This window comes from Periplaneta americana, chromosome 1, assembly GCF_040183065.1.
Source record: "Periplaneta americana isolate PAMFEO1 chromosome 1, P.americana_PAMFEO1_priV1, whole genome shotgun sequence".
Lineage (NCBI taxonomy): Eukaryota > Metazoa > Arthropoda > Insecta > Blattodea > Blattidae > Periplaneta > Periplaneta americana.
This window is the reverse complement of record NC_091117.1, coordinates 28,471,207-28,494,006: the sequence shown is the minus strand read 5'-3', so window position 1 is coordinate 28,494,006 and position 22,800 is coordinate 28,471,207. Positions and strand designations below refer to the sequence as shown.

General features: G+C 34.3%; 1 protein-coding gene across 1 annotated transcript; it reads right to left on the bottom strand.

Moving 5' to 3' along the window:
• Positions 1–476: 476 nt before the first annotated feature.
• On the bottom strand, positions 477–22,229 carry Idh3b (isocitrate dehydrogenase [NAD] subunit beta, mitochondrial). The gene is made up of 9 exons (XM_069817935.1): positions 22,118–22,229; positions 21,890–21,955; positions 21,211–21,312; positions 19,307–19,423; positions 16,877–17,083; positions 8,726–8,890; positions 8,422–8,631; positions 5,658–5,813; positions 477–1,664 (listed from the first exon to the last, which is right to left on the bottom strand). The coding sequence occupies exons 1-9, from the start codon at positions 22,157–22,159 to the stop codon at positions 1,590–1,592; spliced, it is 1,140 nt and encodes a 379-aa protein (XP_069674036.1). The 5' UTR covers positions 22,160–22,229; the 3' UTR covers positions 477–1,589.
• Positions 22,230–22,800: the final 571 nt, after the last annotated feature.

Sequence of the window (22,800 nt, the reverse complement as noted above, 5' to 3'; positions counted from 1 at the left end):
TCCTATAATTGTTTAAGACCCAGTTTGCATTTCTAATAATTTACATTTCTCATTTACTTTGATATGAAAAAGGACTTATCTTTAATAGTCCCTTCTACTCAGTTTGGCTTCTAGTCTTAAAAGGGCTTACGTGCGGCTATTTTTAAAAATAATCAAGAAAATTGTTAAATGAGCAACATTACCTATTTTAGAAGAAATATAAACAAATAATATCCAGGAAAAAACTCTATAATTGGCACCAATTTCAATCTTCCTACTGCTCTCCAGAAAAGTATAAAATTTTTACTTGACCTTTTTCCTCCCGGCCACAGATATATATATTATATATATATATATATATATATATATATATATATATATATATATATATATTTATTTATTTATTTATTTATTTGGTTTAAGTGATGCAAAGAACATTGTAGATCCTAATCTGTTCCTTACTTATTACTGTGCAAGCAAACACAAATCATACAAAATTCTGATATTTAATGTTATTTATTATGTACTGTTGAAAGGCATATTTTAACAAAACTCTTTTGAGCTATCACGCAATATAAATACACCTGAAATAGGTAAACATGATTCCATGCTATAGATACACACTATATTTGAAGCATTTCCTATTAATATCATACATGTTTACAAATATTTTTATATACACTGTAAATTACACTTCTGTAGAAATGAACTTCAAATTTTTAATTAACAATAAGAGAGAAACTGAGATTTTAATGCTTTCTGAAAACGAAAACAGCAAAATTTCTTTTTTTCTATTAGTTATAAATAAATTAATTTCAAATTCAATGTAAATACAATTCTATACTTGTAATAAATACTGAAGAGACTACTGAAATATTTATGAACAATGACACAAGGATGTTTACAAATATCTTTAAAAGGAATAAGAATGAAATGCATTTGATTTTAACCAGACAATGATTGACTGCTACGAAACCTCAGAATGATAATACTGTGTCTGTAAACAAATTTAAAAGTTCTTACAATTTTTAACTTCACAGAGATTTTGATATATTAACGAAATTAAAATAAAAATTATCACTTTACACTGTCACTGATATTCTGTTACAAGATGTAATTCAAGAAATTAAACGTAATTACAGGTACATCAAAACAATTTTACAGTGGCTATAATATTGTTCATATACATTCTAGATGCCTTCATCTCTTTACTAATAGCATCCAAGACAAAAATGTTTTGTATTAACAGTGATTTTCCGGAACTTATCATAAAAATTGTAACCTAAAAATTGCTGCTTTTCCAAACTGTTCACAGACTTTTCAAAACCTAATACTCCCTGTAAAATTTACTACTTATTGTCAAGAGGAAAAAAGATAACTGTGTATACATAACTCTCCACTTAATACTTCCATTATCAACAATATGTTGACTTTTGTAGTTACATCCAGATAAACTGGATATCATCTTCTATGTTCTACTCGCATATGAGTACTCAGTAATCTCCAAAACTGAAATCCATGCAGTAAACAATGTTAGGATCTAAGATCCTTACTTCCATCTCTTTCATAATAAAATAAGTAGGTACCGTGACTAGAGAGATGAGAGTTTACTAACGAAGATTGTTAATAATAGCATATGTATATTCATTAGTTGTTGACTGGCCACCCAGATCCTTCGTCTTCACCTGTGAACAAAAAAACAATGGAACAAAAACATGAATCTATATATATAATTTGAACTGGTAATGGAAATTACGGGAAAATGGCTGAATGTATTTTAATAAATGACCCCTCATTTTGAAGCTTGGAACTCAAAAGTTTTTCAGAAAAATAGTAGTTTTCAGTGAAATGTCAACATAATTTTCCTATTTTCCAAAATCCATCTGTCATCAGTTTTGAGAACTAGCTAATTGCATTTCAGAATAAAACAAAACACACACTACAGTAAACAATATTACACGAAGGCCATGATCTGCAATGATGCTGACATATTTAGAGCTCAAATTAAATTGGTTATTAAAAACCTAACTTACCAAAAATAATTTACAAGTTCGATTCTGTGGTGTGTACTTTTCTGGGTACAGCTGTGTATTGGATATTAAAAACTACAAAACTTGAGGTGGTTTGATGACATTATTACCATTAGAAATGAAATATTATTGTAGTTAATGCCGTGATGTGATTATTTTTCATTAATTACACATATTAATGCTATATTGATGCTATGAAAGTGAAATGTTTTGGGGTTATATAAGTAGATGTAGAGAATAACTTAAATTAGATTTTGATTTCTATATTTTACTGAGTGGCGGCTATATAATATATATAGTATATGTTGCTGAAAGCTATAAAACTTACATAAGATAATAATATTATTAAAAATCAAATATTTTTATAGTTATTAATCATGTGGGGTTGGGTCTTTTTCATATATTTAATGGTGGTGTGGTGTAGATATTTATATGCATGGTTCTCTTCAGTATTGGCTCAAGAGAGAGTATCTTTCATTATTATGGAAGCAAATAACTTTCAGAATGTCTGGTATTCTTCATTGAAAATAAATCTGAAAAATGCTTATTTGAACGTCTAATGAACTTAGTTTGCAGCATTTGCTGCACAAGCCACTAGTATACTACATTAATATTAAATATAGATTTAGATTTAACATACTCTGAGTTACTAACCTACAAATGGATTTTAAGGAACACGGAGATTCACTGCCACCCTCACATAATCCCATCATCGGTTCCTATCCTGAGCAAGATTAATCCAGCCTCTAACACCATATCCCACTTCCCTCAAATCTATTTTAATATCATCCTCTCAACTACACCTTGGCCTCCCCAAAGGTATTTTCCCCTCAGGTATTTCAACTAACAATCTATATGCATTTCTGGATTTTGCTCATTTCAAACATCTGAATTTAATGTTCCTAATTATGTTAGGTGAAGAATACAATGCGTGCAGTTCTGCATTATCTAACTTTCTCCATTCTCCTACAACTTCATCCCTCTTAGCCCCAAATATTTTCCTAAACATCTTATTCTCGAACACCATTAACTTCTATTCCTCTCTCAAAGTGAGAATCCAAGTTTCTCAACCATACAGAACAATCCATCGTTTATCTATCAAGATTCGATCTATTTGGTTGTCAAGCCATCTGGAGAAGTTCAAGTACATTTATGTATATCCTTATGCGGGAATATTGTACTTTTCACAATTACATTTTTTTTTTTCATGTGGCAAACTCCATTATCATTACTAGTTACGTGTAGGCTCTCTTTTCCAATAGTCAGTTTAAAAATATCCTCTCGTTCTACTTTAGCACTGAAATCCCCCAATAAAATTTTCATGTGATGTCTAGATAACTGATTAGAAGTATGTTCCAATTCCTCATAGAATCTATTCTTTATATGATTGTCTTTCTTTCTGTAGGGATGTGAGCATTTATAATTATCATATCACACTATCTACCTTTAAGTACTAAATACAATAACCTGTCACTGATAAATTCGACCTTTTTTACTGCTGATTTTATTCTTTTATGAATAAAAAACCCTGTTTCTAATTGATGATTATTGTTTCTTTCTCTATAGTACAACAAGTAATCTTCTATTGGCAATATGCCATTCCCATCTAACCTAACCTCTTGTACTCCCACGAAGTCTATTCTATATCTAGCTAGTTCTTTTGCTACTAATGTTACCCTTCCTGTTCTATAAAAATTTGTGATATTCTAAATACAAAATTCCAGAAAGTAGTGTCAGTAGTTACGATAGTATATGGGATCTTTTGCTCCATTTGAATTTTGTTTTTGGGCAGATCTGAATTTACTTTTGATTAGTTGTTTTACAGAGTAAAATACAAGTCCATTATATTAATCGCAGTACAAATTCCAGTTCCCTCTTTAGCCAAGAAGTTTGCTGTTTCACTTCCCCCATATCACAATTGGAAGGAATCCACTGTGAACTAATAAGTGAAATATTAAAACAGACATTTCTCTCCATGTGATCAAAATTCCAATCCTATTTTACTTGCAGGAAGGTGACATTTTAACATTTAATTTTTTAAGGTGACAAGTATTTACTTAGCCTGACGAGATACTTCCTTGGTTTGAATTGTAAATTATTTAAAAATAGCGTGTAAGAGGGCCTTAGACTAGAAATGTTTAGCTTAAATGTAGTTCTGTTTATAAGTATGCATAAGGGTGTAATTATTTGTCTTATTTGAACTGTTGTATCAGTGAAGCGAGGTGAGTCAGTGGAGTTATGGTTTTACAGTGCAGTGAATAGTTCCGATCAGTGATAATTTACAGCATCAATGAAATGTGTTCTATAGTGTCAGTGAAATGTATTATAGAGTGTCAGTGAAATGTGTACTAAAGTGTCAGTGAAATGCGTCATAGTGCCACTACAGTGAGTGAGATGAGAGTAAAGTGAAAGACTATTGATACTTATGTAGGGCCTATACATATGTAGGTTGTATTGTAAAATTAGGTATTTTATCATCATCATCATCATCATCCTTCACGAATTAGGCCCCTCTAGACTTGTTTCGGCCCCATCTAGCAGTCTTCTTAAAGGTCTTCCTGGTCGACGATGTCCTCTAGGTTTATATTGATCATAATTTTTGGGATTCTTGAATTTTCCATTCTTCTTACATGATCTAGCCAATTGAATTTGTATCTGCTGATTTTTTCTTCTACTGACTCTACTTCTAATTGTTCGAAAATTTCTTCATTCCTTTTTCGATCTAAAAGAGTATATCCTGCTGTCCTCCTGAAAAATTTCATTTCCGTTGCTTTGATTCTATTCATGTCTTTTTTCTTTAATGTCCAAATCTCACTTCCGTATAAAAGGGAGGGTAATGCTAGTATATTATATATTTTTATTCTTGTAGATTTTTGTACTAATTTAGCTTTTAATGTATTGTTTATTATTCCTAGAATTTGTGTAAATTTGGTAATTTTCTTGTTCACATCTTTTTCATTTTGATAAGATATTTCACAACCCAGATAATTGAAATTTTGCGCTTGTTCGAGGCATTGGTTATTGTGTATTATCTTACTTCTGACTAGGTCTTTTTCTAAAAATGCCATTACTTTTGATTTTTGTGCTGAAATTTCCATCCCAAAATCTTTTAATATTTTATTTAATGTATACAATCCTCTTTGTAAATTATCCTCTGAATTGGAAATTATGACTTGATCATCGGCATAGAGTAAGGTATTTAATGTTAAGGTATTTTATTTATGTTTTATTATTAATTGTAATTATTGTGTTAAATTGTATTGTGTATTGTAAATTTTATTGTGTATTGTTTATGATTTTATTGTGTATTGCTTATCATTTTATTGTGTATTGTTTATATTGTGTATGCCACTGCCACCGGGTGCTTGCCCACTTGCAGTGTAAATAAATACATACAAACAGTATTTACTATTTCTTATAGAGAATTATTTAGCTTCTGCTAAATTAAGTTCAAATGGCTTGAACTGAGAAAAATTTCCAGATCTGATTTGATCTTAGATCAAGACGAAATGATCTTGAATAAATATTTATACAACCAAAGAATACAAGTTCAGCTTGACTGAAGGTTAATGTTATTGCCTAATCTCACATAAACAGTTTATATGGAATGTGTGCTCACCCTATTTAATGGCGCATTTGAGTACTAACCTTTCCAGCCTTTAGGACTCTGTTAACTGCATTTCTAATCATGTCACTATAATACTGGAGATTCACATGGCTCAGCATTTTAGCAGAACACAGGAGCATTGCTGTAGGATTAGCCACATTTTTTCCCACAGCTTCGGAATATGTATGCCTTGCACCCTAAAACACAGATATATTTATTATATATTAGCATGACAAATGTAAAGAGAGAACCATTCACATAACATTGCTCTTAATACCAAAGTACTTCAAACGATTGAGGAAACACTATTACACTTAAAGTATGTTTAATTTTTAAAAACATTTTAGTGAACATATCCACAAACTATTGGGGAAAAAACAGGAATTTTACTTGAAGCAAGTAATGAGATAGGTTTGAAAGTAAGTGCCGAAAAAACGAAGTATATGATTATTTCTCATAACAATACGAAATGTAAATATAACAATTGGAAATTTATCCTTTGAAAATGTGGAAAAATTCAAATACCTTGGAGCAACGTAACAAATACAAATGACACTCAAAAGGAAATTAAATGCAGAACAAATAATATGGGAAATGCCTGCTATTATTAGGTTGAGAAGCTTTTGTCATTCAGTCTGCTTTCAAAAAAAAACTGAAGCTAGAATTTATACAACATTTATATTACCGGTTGTTCTGTATGGTTGTGAAACTTGGACTCTCACTTTGAGAGAGGAACAGAGGTTAAGGGTGTTCGAGAACGAGGTGCTTAGGAAAATATTTGGGGGTAAGGAGGATAAAGTTAAAGGAGAATGGAAAAAATTACACATCGCAGAACTGCAGGCATTATATTCTTCACCTAACATAATTAGGAACATTAAATCCAGACGTTTGGGATGAGCAGGGCATATAGCACATATACAGTAGCGTGCAAATTAATCCGAACGTAATTACTTATCCAAAAACACTCAAACGGGATAAAAAAAGGATCTAAGACATACCTCAGTAATCTATGTGGCCTCCCTTGTTCCTAATAACAGCTCTGAGACGATTTGGCATGGATTCCACTAATTTCCCACAAATATTCTTCATTTCTTCATCGTGAAATCATACACCAATGAGGGCAGAAATCGTCTTCTCCTTTGTAGAACAATCCATTTTTTGCATTCTTCTTTTGCAAATTGACAACAAGTTCTCAATGGGGTTGATGTCGGGTGAGTTGCCTAGCCAGGGGAGTACCTGAATATTCTTCTTGTTGAAGAATTCTGTAGTTTTTCGAGACGTATGGCATGGTGCCAGGTCTTGTTGGAACACACCTCTGCCATCCGGAAATGATTTTTGCAGCTGGGGTACAATTCTGGTTTCCAATAAGTGAATATGTTTGTCAGAATTTATCATTCCCTTGATAGGTATTAATGCTCCAGGCCCTTCATGTGTAAAACAACCCCAAAACATTACTTTAGGGGGGTATTTGGGTGCTTGTTGGAGATGAGCTGCTGTTACTTTTTCGGATCCTTTCCGTACGTAAGAAACATGGTGGCCGTGGACCTCGAAATGAGACTCATCGGAAAAAAGTACATTCTTCCAGTCATTCACTGTCCAGTGTTGATGTAATTTTGCCCACATTAAGCGTTTTTTGCACATAACAGGGGTTAGCAGTTGCTTCTTAATAGGCTTACGGGCCCTTCGTCCTGCTTCCAAAAGCCTACGCCGCACTGTTGTGACGTGAATATTCGCCCCAGTGGTAGCCATTAACTCGCAGGTTAAGTCGACAGCAGTTAGTCTAGGATTTAATTTACTTTTCCTGACAATTAAACGATCATCTGCAGGTGAAGTCTTCCTTTTCCAGCCACAGTTTCCTTTTTTCTGGGGTGTGATGGATCCAGTCTCCCTGTATCGTTTTATGATCGAATTAACAGTAGCCAAACCGATGTGACATTCTGCAGCAATTTGCCTCTGTGTCATAGAAGAATGCTCTGCTAATGTTATAATTTTAGACTGTTTTCGTGGAGTTGTATCCATTTGTGAAGACGACAGAATGTACACAGGATTGCAGTATTAAGTCTTCAACACAACTGAAATGCTTGTAAGTACAAAACGACAGGCAAAATGTCACATATTATAAAAAAAATAATAACGACAGACCTTCAACAATGGAATTACACGTACTACAGATGTCAATTAAAGCGGTATGAGCAGCTGTGAGGCCAACAATGACAGAAAATGTAAAAATATGTCGTGTTCGGATTAATTTGCACGCTACTGTAAGTGAATCCAGAAATTCATATAGTGTGTTAGTTGAGAGACCTGAGGGAAGAAGACCTTTGGGAAGGCTGAGATGTAGATGGGAGGATAATATTAAAAAGGATTTGAGGGAGTTGATGGTAGGGACTGGATTAATCTTGCTCAGGACAGGGACTGATAGCGGGCTTAAGTGAGGGTGGCAATGAACCTCCGGATTCTTCAAAAGTCATTTGTAAATAAGTTTAGTTAACATGCTGTTAGCGTTATTTTAACAAAGCTTGATGAAACTGGCACTGAAACTTGAATAATGTCAATTTATAATACAGTGACAAGGGAAAGCTGTGAAGTAAATGCTAAGGAAGAATTCTGAACTAAACAAAACAAAAATTAAAGTAATGGGCCTAAATCTGATTGGAAGTGTATGAAAGAAGTTTTAGCTGTGCTTTTAATCTTTGTGTGGAGCGAGGAAAGAGCAGAAGGATGGACATGGATTAAGTATAAGCGAAAAGACTCATCAGAAGAACTTCCTCTTCTACTGAATTTGCCCATAATGAAAATACATACCGGTTCAAAAACAACACACTCAGCACTGTAGCTAGCTCCTGCTACAACACCAGCCCCTCCTACCAATCCAGACGCCAAGTTGTCCACAATGTTGCCATACAAGTTAGGTGTCACCATCACATCAAATTGACGTGGGTTAGAGACCATCTGCATGGTGCAATTATCTACAATCATTGTTTCAAATTCGATCTTCGGGTATAATTTTGCAATCTAAAAATAAAAATTGAACAATTAAATCAAATAACGGACCACGTCAAATTTGAAGAATGTATATTCACATATACAAAACTTTAGTGACACTTACATCTTGACAACTCCTCAAGAAGAGTCCATCTCCTAGCTTCATGATGTTTGCCTTATGAACTGCTGTTACCTTCTTGCGATTGTTCCTTGTTGCATAATCAAAAGCAAATTTAGCAATACGTTCTGACTTTGCTTTTGTCACAATCTTCAAACATTCAACAACACCCTGTAACATATTTGAAAAAAAGTTTTGCTTTTTTTTTTTATTGACATGGCCGGCATATACATAATTCTGTTGCAACAGAATTTTATGAGAAATTAGTTAACTCGTACGCAGTGGCGGATCCTGCATATTTCTTAAGAGGCGGAAAGAAGTTAACAGCACTAAATGACACCTTCTTGAATGAAACATGCTACAAATTAGCCTACATGCATACATGTAAGACCAGGTAGTGTTGGGGTTGGCCTTCCCTTCTGTATAGCAATAATCTGTTCTTGTAAACTGAGTTTCCTAAATTGTCCAAAATATATTATGATTTCACTTCCATTCATTGTTGAATAATTGCGCAAATTAACAATTACAAGGAAATTCACAACTTCGTAGCATTTTTCGAGCACACTACAGCATCACACGTGTTGGAAGAGACTAGCTACTAACTCGTAACTGGAACCGTTTTACAGAAATGGAAATGGAAATGGGAATGTGAAATAATATGAGGAAAGCGACAATACTGCACCCACTCACGTGGTCTGTGTTGCTACATGTACATTTTACAAGTTCAGTATCACATACTTTTGAAGAATGTCAGTTCTTGTGAAGTCATACTATCATTATTGTTCAAAGCTGCCGGTGGCCGATTAATTTTTTATGTTAAAAATGATGTAGTTTGGAGTACCTACTTTCAGTTTCAAATATATTTGTACAAAACTGACAACTTGGCTGTTGCCCTGTCTAGTAAACAATGAATAGAAGTGAATTTCAGGGGCCAACTACTTAAAACTACTTCCTCTTTGTTTTACATAAACCCGACTTTAACTTTCAAATATCCACGAAAGTTTCAAACCATGAATAGTAGCCTATATAAAGTGCAATGAATAATATTTTTGATTTATAATTAAAAAAAAAAAAAAAGTTTATATGGTGTCTTTCAAAGTGTTGCGTTAAAACTGTTTTTGTTGTGCCTCCTCCTAGATGTGTTCTAGTCTGGTTGAATGCAAGATCATTAGATGGCAGCAGTAACGAGCTTGCTGCATGACCAGTCGGTTTCTATTTCCCGCCCATGCGCTGATTCAGAGGAGGATCTCCTCCCTCTCCGTTCATTTACTTGCTTTAAAACTCTGCTTCTTTCTCTGGCCGCTAGTGCGCTGTTGTCTATGTGTGTTAACTGCAGTAGAGGAGGAATGGAGTGCCTTTCCTCTACACAGACAATCTTGCATCTTTCTCACAGTTTTCTACAGCACATGAGTGCGCGTCGTTTAAAACTCGATCAACCGAGTTTTTCTTATAGCTGTGAATTTAAAAATTATCGAATCTTCCTCGAATTTCAAGGCATATATTTTATTTGGTATTTACTTTCAAAAGAAGAAAATGTGAGGACGACGTTCCTCCCTTCCCTCCCCCGAGGAACCGCCACTGCTCGTACGGAGTTGCTGGTCTCCCCTGGTGACTTATGAAGGCTCACCAAATATCTGTATTTTTGTAGTCTGTTGCAGTCTTCCAACCCCAATGTTATTATCAGCCATATCAGCACACATGTTCACCAAGTATGATCAGTAGGGACTGTCTTGCGAAATATTATGTCTATTTCTGTAGTGGGGCTGCAAAAGGGTATCTGTCGGATACAGGGGAGAGTCATTAATCCTTCACATTGAAGGCTTTAAGGAACCAACCTGGACAAATACCCAATGTCCCATCCCTACCTTCCCATGGTGCAGCTGTTAGTAAGCATAATTTTACGAGCTGAACTAAAGGGAGGGGCTACTCATCAATTAGCACTGGTCAGCTTGATGAGTTAATGACTGAATTTGGTATAATTTTCCTCTATCCAATACCTAATTCCCTCTTTACCCTTTCCTATCCAGTCCTCTGACTGAACTCTTACTTTCTTCGACCCCGATGGCATTAGAGCATTCGAGGTCTAGGGGTCCATTTCCCTTTCCTTCCTCCTCTTTCTACTTTTCTGTTCCTAGTGCTGACCTGCTATGGCACTAAAATCGTCCTCCACTGGCTTAAGGAGGGAAAGCTGGTGATCAACAAGATCTCCCAGCTACGTCCAGTGGACCCATCGACCAACAGCAGGTGTGGTTCTCTAGACATTCTGGGGGTTGTGTGTGAATGAAGTAGCCACCAAAACGTTAAAATATGGTGTTCACTTGAATAGCCTACAACTTGCCATTTTCATGATAACACAATCTCAAGGGAAAAAATGGGACTCTCTGCATCAAAATCCACAGTTAATTCCCGATTTACCACGAAAATAGTCTGTAGCTGCATTTAGATTGGCAACAGGCCATGATTGTTTGGCCAAACACTTGCATAGAATTGGAATATATCAGTCCCCTAACTGCCCATTGTGCAACTCAAACCAAGAAATGGATTCGGAACACCTCAAAATCTGTGCTTCAGTGGCTGGCCATGATAATATCTTTGAAAAATATTGGAGTGCAAGAGGTCAAATGACTTTATTGTCAAAAGTCTGGCATTAGAAAACAACAACAACTTCTGTAGTGGAAATGGAAACCGATCTAGCATTTACCTTCTAAATAATTTAGACTCTTATTTATTTTATGATCGAGGAAACCACAAAAAATTCCCGTTCATATTGGTTAGCCTTGGGATTTGAAGCAACGATCTCCCAAATGCCAGGTCACCTTTCTCGGTTATAATTTCTTTTTTTTTTTTGTTATTAATCATGAAAATATACAAGTTTTGAGGTAATTGTCCTCAATGATATACAGTAATTACCAAGCTTGCTATTAGATGCAAGTTCACGGGTTCGAACCCAGGCAAAAGGAATAAAAATCCTTAGCATGGATCCTTTTGGAAGAGAAATAGCACTTGTATCGTAGATTTCATGGCACAAAAATTATTTTTCTCTCAATATCTAAGATCCAGACTCAATTATCCTCACCCAGATTTCTTGATTTGCAGACAGATGTCTCTAGTACCCTGATGATGGAGTGTCATGGCGGATTGTAGAGTGTAACGCTTGTCGGCTCATGAGTTTGCTTATTTTTTCAGAGGTGTTTGTAAGTTGTGTTATATCAGTGTATTTAACACTCAGTTCCTACTTGACACAAAATGGGAAGAAGAAACCAAAACCAAGAGGTTCCAGCTGCTAACAACAGTGTTAGACGCAGTGTACAGAAATTGTGGAAGGATCCCACCATGTTAAGTGAACTTGCCAAGTTAATAAAGGACTCGGTGCGAGATGCGATAGTGTTGGAGCTAAAGGCTGCACTTGACAGAAATTGTGCTATTATTGAGAAATTGGAAACAGTCTTAAAAGAAAAGGACGAGAAAATTTCTGTTCTTGAAGCAAGTTAGAAGAAAAGCAGGACTGTTTGGAGCAGTATCAACGCCATCAGTATACCAGAGTGAGGTTAAACCAAGAAAATCACATACAATTATAATGGAACATCAACGCTTGCTCAGTACAATTAATGACAAAACCATACCAAGACTGTCAATAAATGGATCGTTAATTAAGTATAGCGATACTGTAAAAAATCTTGGATTATTAATGGACAGAGATCTAAACTGGAATAGTCAAGTAACTCACATCTGTAAGAAAGTATTTTCATTGCTCCATTCTCTTAATCATTTGCGAAATTGTCTGCCCCTTTCCATAAAAAGGAATTGTTCAATCGCTAGAGATGCCCCATTTTGATTATTGCGAATTTCTCTTGTCAAATATAACTATCAATTTAATTGAAAGACTACAACGTGTTCATAATGTGTGTGACCACTTCTCTGCAATACTTGTAAATATGACCATATAACTCCATTTTTGAAGTTCTTTCATGGGTCCACCTAAAGAATGGAGAACAGCACATTCTTTATCTGTTCTGTTTAGAATATCACACACTTCTACTCCAAAATATCTGAGAACTCACCTTGAATATCTTACAACGTTACGGAATCAACATCAGGCCTTACTATCCATTCCTCGTCACCATACCCTTTCTATTCAACCTCTTTCACTGTGTCAGTTTGTCGCCTATGGAATTCCTTACCTCGTCATGTCAGAGATTCCTGAACAGTTAATCAATTTAAATTAAAAATTAAGAATTGCGTGCTTTTACATGGAATTGATTTGTGAGCGTTAGCTGATTTTTATAGGTTCTTCTGTGTGTATATAAATTGTCATTTAGGCCTATCATAAAGTAGAATTAGGATATGAATTGTAAATCAATTATGTATCATGTTTAGTCTATTTCATTCTAGCCTATGTAAGCTTGTTAATGTGCATGAAAAACAGATATTTATATTTAAGTATGATTATTAATATTACTATTTTTGTCACTGTTTTATTGTGTACTATTTCACTTTGATAGTGTGGAAGAGAAGGCCTCATGACCTTAACTCTACCAAAATAAATAAATAAACAAACGAACAAACAAATAAATTAAATAAATGAATTAAAAAATAAATAAATAAACAAGCAAACAAATTAAATGAATAAAATAAATTAATTAAATTAAATAAATAAAACAAACGAACAAACACAAATTAAATAAATAAAATAAATTAATTAAAAATTAAATTAAATAAATAAAATAAATAAATTAAACAACATAAATAAAATAAAACAAACAAACAAACAAACAAACAAATAAATTAAATAAATAAATAAAATTAAGTTAATAAATAAATTAAATAAAATTAAATAAATTAAAAAAATAAAATAAATAAATGTAATTAATTAATTTAATTAATTAAAAAATAAAATAAATTAATTAAATTAAATTAATAAATGTTGTTGTCTAGTGCCTTGCATTTGGCAATGAAGCCATTAGCAGTCGTGCTTTCCAATACTTTTGAACTGTAGTTTCTTCTGATCTTAGTGCTTCACAGGTCTTCAAGTGATCTTCATTCATTTCTGCCGGATCGTTACACAGGACACATATTGGTGAAGCTGAGATACCTATTCTGTAGAGATGACTTGCTAGACAGTCATGATTTGTCAATAGTCTGAAGGCTGCAACTGCTGTTTTCCTTGGTCTCTGGGGGATTATATCTGGGTTGGAAAGTAGTGTAATCAATTTTTTGTCTTTAGCATTTGATTCTATTTCTTGTAGGTATGAATGAGAAAATTTTGTAGTGATCAAGCGTTTTATTGAGGAATATGAGAAATTAAATTTAGACTTTTGTTTTATTGTTGTGCCTTTCTTTGCGAGTGTGTCTGCAGTTTCATTCCCCATGACTCCACAGTGTGCTGGAATCCATTGGAGATGGACAATCTTATTAACTTTTTGGAGTTGCGTTAACATTTTGTAGCATTCTCTTATTTTTGTTGACTTCTTTGTAGCATTTGAACATATTCCCTGAATTGCAGCTTTAGAATCTGAAAGAATTACTGTCTTGTTATATTTATTTAAGGGAAGATTTAATAATTGTCGGAGAGCAATGTGTATAGCCTCTATTTCACCATCATAATTTGTTGTGTCTCTGCCAACAGAACGATAAAAGGAAAAATGTGTACATGTAACTCCAGCTCCAGTAAGGTTTTCTGTGGTGGATCCATCAGTATATATGTGTAGCCATTCTTCTGTAGGGTGTCTAGTATTGATCGTTTCCAGTGTTAGAAGTTTTTGTATTTCTTTTGATGTGTCTGATTTACTTATTTCCTCTGTTAATTCCAAACTGAAGGCAGGCTGCAGTAATTCCAATGGATTTTCTCTTATGAGTAAATTTTCTCTGGTGTTAGGAATGTTCAATTTGGATTTAATCTGTGTTACCTTTTCTAGGAAACTACTATGAATTTTAAGGATTGAAGAAGGGAGGTTCTTTTCTGTCCATTTAGAGTTTGGCAGTCGTAACATCTTCTCATGTTGGAGCAGTGCTTGTTCTTCTATTTTTGTTGTTATTGATGAGATCTGTGTTAAGGCAAGCATGGCATCAACAGGTGTGGATTTTACTGCTCCAGTGATTAGACGAAGAGCCTGATTTTGTAGTTGTTCAAGTTTATTGATGTTAGCATTTGCTGCTGTTATTAATGCTTCAGAACAGTACAAGAGGTTTGGTTTAATATACATTTTGTATGTTGTATTAAGGACTCTCCTTGAGCAGCCCCATTTAGCACCAGCTAACCTTTTCAGGATTTGCAGTTTCTTTTCAACCTTTTCTCAGATGTTTGTTATATGTTTTTTCCAACTAAGTTTTCTGTCGAAAGTGATGCCCAAGTATTTGGCATCATCAACTGCTTTGAGTGGTTTATCATTATAATTTATGTTAATAGTCACTGGTTTATATTTTAGTGAATAATTCATAAGTTCTTTTTTCTACATTAATAGTCATGAGGTTTTTGGAGCTCCATTCATGTACTTTGTATAGGGCTGTTTCTATTCTGTCTTTAATTAATTTAGTTTTTTTGGAGAGCCTGGAGTCCAAATGACTACGTCGTCAGCAAATAAAGCAATTTTGGTTTCTGAAGTTTTTATTATTGATGGAAGGTCGTTTGTATAGATATTAAAGAGTGTTGTACTCAGAACAGCACCTTGTGGAAGTCCTCGGTGTGTTTATTTATATTTGGAAATGTATGTATTATATTTTGTAGCACAAAATTTTTGTGAAATAAACTGGGTTATCCATTTCAGCATGTTACTTTTCACACCTATTGATTGCAGCTTCTCAATTAATTTATTTCTCCAGACTGAGTCATATGCTGACTGAAAATCAATCAATACTGCTAAGGTGTCCCTCTTGTCTATTGAATTTATTTTTCTTTAAAATCGGGATGATAACGGCTTTTTTCCAGTCGGATGGTACAGTCATTTTCTAACATGTGTTATACAGTTTAAGTAGGATTTCTTTTCCTTTCCTGCCAAGGTGTTTAATAAACTCTGGGTGAATCTTGTCAGGTCCTGGAGATTTTTTGTTCTGTAATTGTTCTATTGCTAGATCCAGTTCTGTGTCGTTAAAATCTTGATTGAAGATATCGTTTTGTATATCTTTTGGTTTATTAGTTTCTCTGATAGTTTTGTGAATAGTTTTATCTTCTTTCTTGTATGCTCGGGGTATTCTTTGAGACTGAGCATAAAATTTGTTAAGGGCTTCTGCTATTTCCCTATCTGTAGTTAAGCTTTTGTTATTATATTTTAATGGTTCTGTTGTATTTTTTGATAATTTTGTTTTATTAAGAAATTTGTAGATTTTATTTCCGTCTTTCCTATAGTCCATATGTTCTACAAAATTTGTGAAACTGGTCTTCTTTGCTGTAATTAATTCTTTCTTAAAAGCGGCTGCTTTTCTTCTCCAGTCTTGTACATCTTCTGGACACTTGGTTCTTTCGGCTTTGACTCTTGCTATATTTCTTTCGTGTTTTAACTTAGATAGAGGTGGAGACCAAAAGTAGCTATATTTCTTTAACTTTCCTTTGGGAATATGTGTTTTGGCTGCTGTCAATAATATTTCACAAATTTTTTTTATTCATTTCATCTGTTGACTTGAACTCTGATTCTAGCAGTATATTACACCTCCCTTCTATCTCATTTTGGAAATTGAACCAATCTGCTTTTTTAAATTAAATTAAATACATAAACTAAATAAGTAAATAAAATTAATTAAATTAAATAAATAAAACAAACAAATAAACGAACAAACAAACAAATTAAATAAATTAAATACATACAATAAATAAATTAAATTAAATTAATAAAATAAGTAAATTAAATAAATTAAATTAATTAAATATATAAATTAAATTAATTAATTAAATAAATTAAATTAATAAATTAAATAAATAAATTTAAAAAATAAAATAAATTAATTAAATTAAATAAATTATTTAAATAAATTAATAAAATAAAATAAATAAATAAATAAAATATGGTCGTCTGTGATGTTTAAAGCAGGAAAATAGAATAACGAAAATAGACTCAGTAGATCCACTGAGACTGATATGCTTGGGGCTAATCTAACCTGTCTTAGATCAATTTCAACATTCTTTGATCCCTCTCCAGTCAAAGCCACTGTATGATATACACTTACCCTAACACATTCGTGTTCAAGAGCAGAGTATTCTCCTTCAGTCTGCTCACGAATTATAACAGCATCGACATTCTGATGACGACACTTCACACCAGGCAAACTCTTCACATGTACTACGTTAGCATAGAGGTCCAACTCACGTCTCAGCTTCATGTTCAGTGATGCCAATTCTCCACTGTGACTGTAATCTGGGGTGGCAAGGATACCCTGCAATGACAAAAATATTAACAGTGAACAAAATGAAAAAAAATTAGACCAATATATGACCTTAACGAAGAGGCGAAATGCTGAAATCAAGATCTCCCCAATGACAGTTCATTCGAAGATCAAGAGTTGGGTTTCTTCTGTTGGGATTCAGCTAAGAAATCATTCCTAAAACTAGCCATGATGAAGAAGCATTCGTCTTGAACAAAAAAGCATCGAACTTAGACTGCTGATGATTGGGAAAAAGTGAGTTATTTGTTAGTCAAAAACACTTTGTGCAAAACTGTTTTAGCAACAAAACTGCTTTGTTTCCAGGTTATTTTTTGTTATGAATAATACATACACAAGGGTGAAAAATATAAAATGACTATATTGTAAAGCTTGCTAAGCATTCCTTAAGCATTACATTGTAGAAGGAACCATGAGACGGGATCAATTCCAAGTTTCTGGGACCCACATGCTTCCTCTGACAGCAAAGTAAAGGTTTTTAACCAGCCTGACAATTTTCGAATCTTAATCCGATTGAAAATCTTAGGGAACTAAAAAAGAGAGACAGTCACCGGCATGGCTGTCAGTTAAGGTGCTTGCCTGCCGGTCTGAAGTTGCGCTCGGGCGTGGGTTCGATTCCCGTTGGGCTGATTACCTGGTTGGGTTTTTTCCGAGGTTTTCCCCAACTGTAATGTGAATGCAAGGTAATCCATGGCGAAACTTCGGCCTCATCTCGCCAAATATCATCTCGCTATCACCAATCTCATCGACGCTAAATATCCTAGTAGTTGATACAGAGTTGTTAAATAACCAACTAAAATAAAAAAAAAATAAAAACTAAAGAAGAGAGAAGTTTTGCAGAAATTGTCACATATAAACGCGATTTAATGTATGAATGGTACAATGAAGAAATTTAAATTACTGTATTTACTCACGTAATTCCTCTCATTTTTTCCAAATATTCGGAGATGAAAAATCGAGATGAGGGAGTCAATATGCAAGTCGCAAAACAAGATAAAAAAACACCTGCAAGTACACAACTGAATAATAATAATAATAATAATAATAATAATAATAATAATAATAATAATAATAATAATCTTCTTCTTCTTCTTCTTCTTCTTCTTCTTCTTCTTCTTCTCCTCCTCCTCCTCCTCCTCCTCCTTCTTCTCCTTCTCCTCCTCCTTCTCCTCCTCCTCCTTCTCCTCCTCCTCCTTCTTCTCCTTCTCCTCCTCCTTCTCCTCCTTCTCCTCCTCCTCCTTCTCCTCCTCCTCCTTCTTCTTCTAGCAGATATTAAGCAAATTATGCCTGTTCCAGCTTCAAAAATTAAATTTTTCGAAATAATCCTCCTGTCCGTTCAGACAAATATCCCATTGTTTCAAAAGTCCTTGAAAGCCACAACAAAGGAAGTTTCTGGCCTCAGTGACCTGATGATAACACCACAGTCTAGTATATACAGTCACGAAGCTTGAGTTTATGACAATGCTAGGAACAATAGACTGTGCAGGTACTATTTCGCATTGTCTGTAATGAGGCAATAGTAGCCGTCCTAGTGGTTAGCAACTATTTATGGATGCATATTTATTACGTATTGAGCTTCGTGACTATATACTAGACTGTGGTAACACCATCATCTTCGACACAACCATCCAGACGATTATATATGAAAATATTTGAGGCTAAGAGGGATGAATTTACAGGAGAATGGAGGAAGTTACACAACGCAGAACTGCACGCATTGTGTCCTTCACTTGACATAATTAGGAACATTAAATCCAAACGTTTGAGATGGACAGGGCATGTAGCACGTATGGGCGAATCCAGAAATGCATATAGAGTGTTAGTTGGGAGACCGGAGGGAAAAAGACCTTTGGGGAGACCGAGACGTAGATGGAAGGATAATATTAAAATGGATTTGAGGAAGGTGGGATATGATGGTAGAGACTGGATTAATCTTGCTCAGAATAGGGACCGATGGCGGGCTTATGTGAGAGCGGTTCCTTAAAAGGCGTAAGTAAGTACAAAGCCGTTCCATGGATGGTGAGTTTTATATTTGTGTGGACAGACAGACGTGCTGTCATTAGTAGGTAATTTTATGCAGTTTATTATTGCGCATGAGTCTAAAATGAAATTAAAACACAATTCAAAGAAAATAATGTGCCCACTTAGCTTACATCATGTGCATTTCAGGTCAGCTTGCAGAGGGTTAAATAAACAGTGTTTATATTATTTCTGTACCTTAAGGCAAATTCCATTGGTAGAAATAGACTTAGCAACATCTTCCAATGGAGCACTCATTGTATGATGAACCTCTGAGAAGAAAAATGATTCGAAGTCCACTGGAACACCAGCTGCCTGAAAAGAAAAAAGAAGTGTAACTTGATATGAAGTTCAGAAAAACGTATGTTTCGAAAGTAAAGTGTTGTGCTGTTTTGCATTAAGAATATAATATTTAAGGACTGTTACTGAAGTCTGTGGAAGGTATATTTCAGAATAGATGCACTGCACCACTAGGTGCTCTAAATGTGTTTTCCATCCATAATACATGTGTTTCACAATTACTGTATACATACAAACTGCAAGGATGAGTACAGGACAGTGAAAGAAAGCAAAAAGTCCTGGAAACCAGCCATTTCCGAAATCTATTTTATTTTTTTATTTTAGTAGTTTATTTTACGACGCTTTATCAACATCTTTGGTTATTTAGCGTCTGAATGATATGAAGGTGATAATGCCGGTGAAATGAGTCCGGGGTCCAGCACCGAAAGTTACCCAGCATTTGCTCATATTGGGTTGAGGGAAAACCCCGGGAAAAAAACCTCAACCAGGTAACTCGCCCCGACTGGGAATCGAACCCGGGCCACCTGGTTTCGCGGCCAGACACGCTAGCCGTTACTCCACAGGTGTGGACTCCGAAATCTATGGAGATTTATAAGTGCTCTGAAGTAACATAACATCTAATATGCACTGGAGAAAGTGTGTGTTTAACATATGATCAATATGACTAATGTTCATGATAAAACAGGCATCAGCACATTTCCTCATCGGCAATCATATAAAGGATGAATCAGTAACTATATTACAGGGATGATAGAGGAGACAATTATGAACAACTTTCATATAGGGACCTATGTCCGAAAACATTCCGTTTGGTAGTTACAAGCTAGATATGTTAGTCAGTGTAACCAGCTAGAATCAAACTCAAGGCCATTCTTTTGAAGTTTTGTTGCAGACAACCTGTTCCTGCAAACGTTGATTTCTCATAAACATGGTAAGTTATAAGCTAGTTGGCATCGTAGATGATATTTTGACTGATTAAACCTTGCAACTTTCCTTCCATTGCCTTTTGCTCTTACATAAATGAAATACATATCAGCAAGTTGCGAGGAAAGTGGGCGTTGTAATGAAGTTGGAGGTCATTTTGCACATCTTATTTATTTATTTTATTTAACCTGGTAGAGATAAGGCCATCAGGCCTTCTCTTCCCCTCTACCAGTGGATTACAACTACAATATTAAGAATACAATTACAATTATAATTACAATTAATATTAAATTTACAGATACAATAAAAATCAAAGTACTAAAAGATTAACTAATTAATAAAAGCTAGACAGTTTATTGTAAAAGTTAAGAAGAGATAAACATTTTTTTTTTATTAATTAAGTAAAGATTAAACCTACTCTATGCAGTAAGAAATGCTTAATAAGTTTGCTTTTGAACGCTACTAAATTCCGACAGTCTCTGATGTCACTGGGTAGGGTATTCCACAAGCACGAGAGCGAGATTGTGTATGATGATGAATACGATGATGTCTTATGTGTTGGTATTGCTAGTATGCGGCTATTTTTGCGTGCGTGTGAAGAGATTATGATATGATGACAGGTAACTTATGTCTTAAGGTAATAAAATAAACACCATTAAATTAATTTCACGAAAGATAAACTAACACTATATACGCGTAGTATGAATGCATATCGGGCCACTTAGCAGTTCAATTACCGCACAACACCGCTGGGTGTTAACGCTTGAGAGTACTGCCCACCTGCTGGTGCCTGGGTTGCGTCTTAAGTTGAAGGCACTGTACAACACCATACCTTTGTGGAATAGGCTTAGTGGAAAGTCGCTAAAAATAGGACCTACCTTGAACACTTCTTGAACAGAGTACATCAACTCAGGTCCAACGCCATCTCCAGGAATCAAAGTACATTTTGTACGGCCTTCTGGTTTTGATACTGGTGCTTGCTGTGTAGAGAAGAACTAAATTATTAAGTACTGTTTTTTCAACTAGTAATGCACAATACATTATACATTTGCAGTGCAAAAAGATGAACTGTCGTAGATGTTTAATTAATTTCTTTTTCAGACAGAATTAATCTTTGCAGGACTAAATTAAGCACATAGGTCTATACAACAACATAGGTAATCCATTACATCAATAAGAAATATAGTCTTATTTCAAAAACTTATAACAATTTAATTTCTGTTGGGATCTACAGTGAAAAATGTCGATGTTACACGAACCAGAAGCACTCTTTAGTCTTCCAATAATCAGGCTCACTTAAACAACATTTATTTAAGAGTTTAGGAATAGGTACATATCTAAATAGGGAAAAATAAGAGCTTCAAATTTTTCGGATTTATAACTGCATTAATTTAATATCAATTCCAACAAAATATTAATTAAATGAAGTTTTAAATGTACAGCATCTCCATAGGCCTAGGCATAAGCATTTAGTTAATACGTTAAATCATGAAAACTTCTAATTTTATCACGAGTCATATTTATAAACTTTTCTGTCATTACAAATCTTGAACTTACAATTCCTGGAGCAGGGGCAGATGCATGAAGAGTCCTTGCACATACTACTGGTACAGCTTGAGGAACCTGAAAGGAATATAAAAATTAAGATGAAACTAAAATAAAAGATACTTAATGTTCCAGTTTATTAGGGACATAGCTTCTATCACACAGATACAACACCATTAATTAAAATGATACTATTTTAACTTAAGTTTGTAATTATACAAGATATATTTATATAATTACTCGGCAAACAAGTTTACAAAATTGTCCACTTAATAGCGCCATTTTGAGAAACAGACCATGGTTGTTGAAATTTTATAGGACGAAGGTTAGAGCCTATTTCAGAACATATGGATAAAATATAATTGTGTATCTTAACACCAGAGTGGGCACAAATCGTAAAGTACGACACCATTGTGCATTGAATGGTCCAAAGAAATAATTTGTGTATGAAAATTCTAGAATCCAATACCCCAGATTCTAGTATCAAACGATTTAATAATAAAAAAAACTACAACGAATTATTTCTCCAAGTCATCATCCAATGCTATGGAACAAGTTCAATGTTTCTCCCTGTAAAGCTAGAGATTTCGAACAAAGTACTGTAGATATTTATTTCCTATTAAAAAAAAAAAAAGAATGAACAAGCATCTCCAATATGACATTATAACTATTGTAGCATTATTTGGTCAAGTTGTCTTACTGCTTCAGCTTAATTTCAAATTTAAAACATAAATTTACTTCTCTTCCTAACAAACGTGTTGTTATTATTATGATTTGCGCGACAGCCTACTCACCATATTCTGAAAGTATTTTTTACAGCACGATTATTTAATCCTGACAATCGCCGACAATGTGCGCCTGGTCAGGCGAGTCCATTAAGTTACGCCAAGGGGTGTTCGGGTTAGTCAGTCACTTGCATTCAG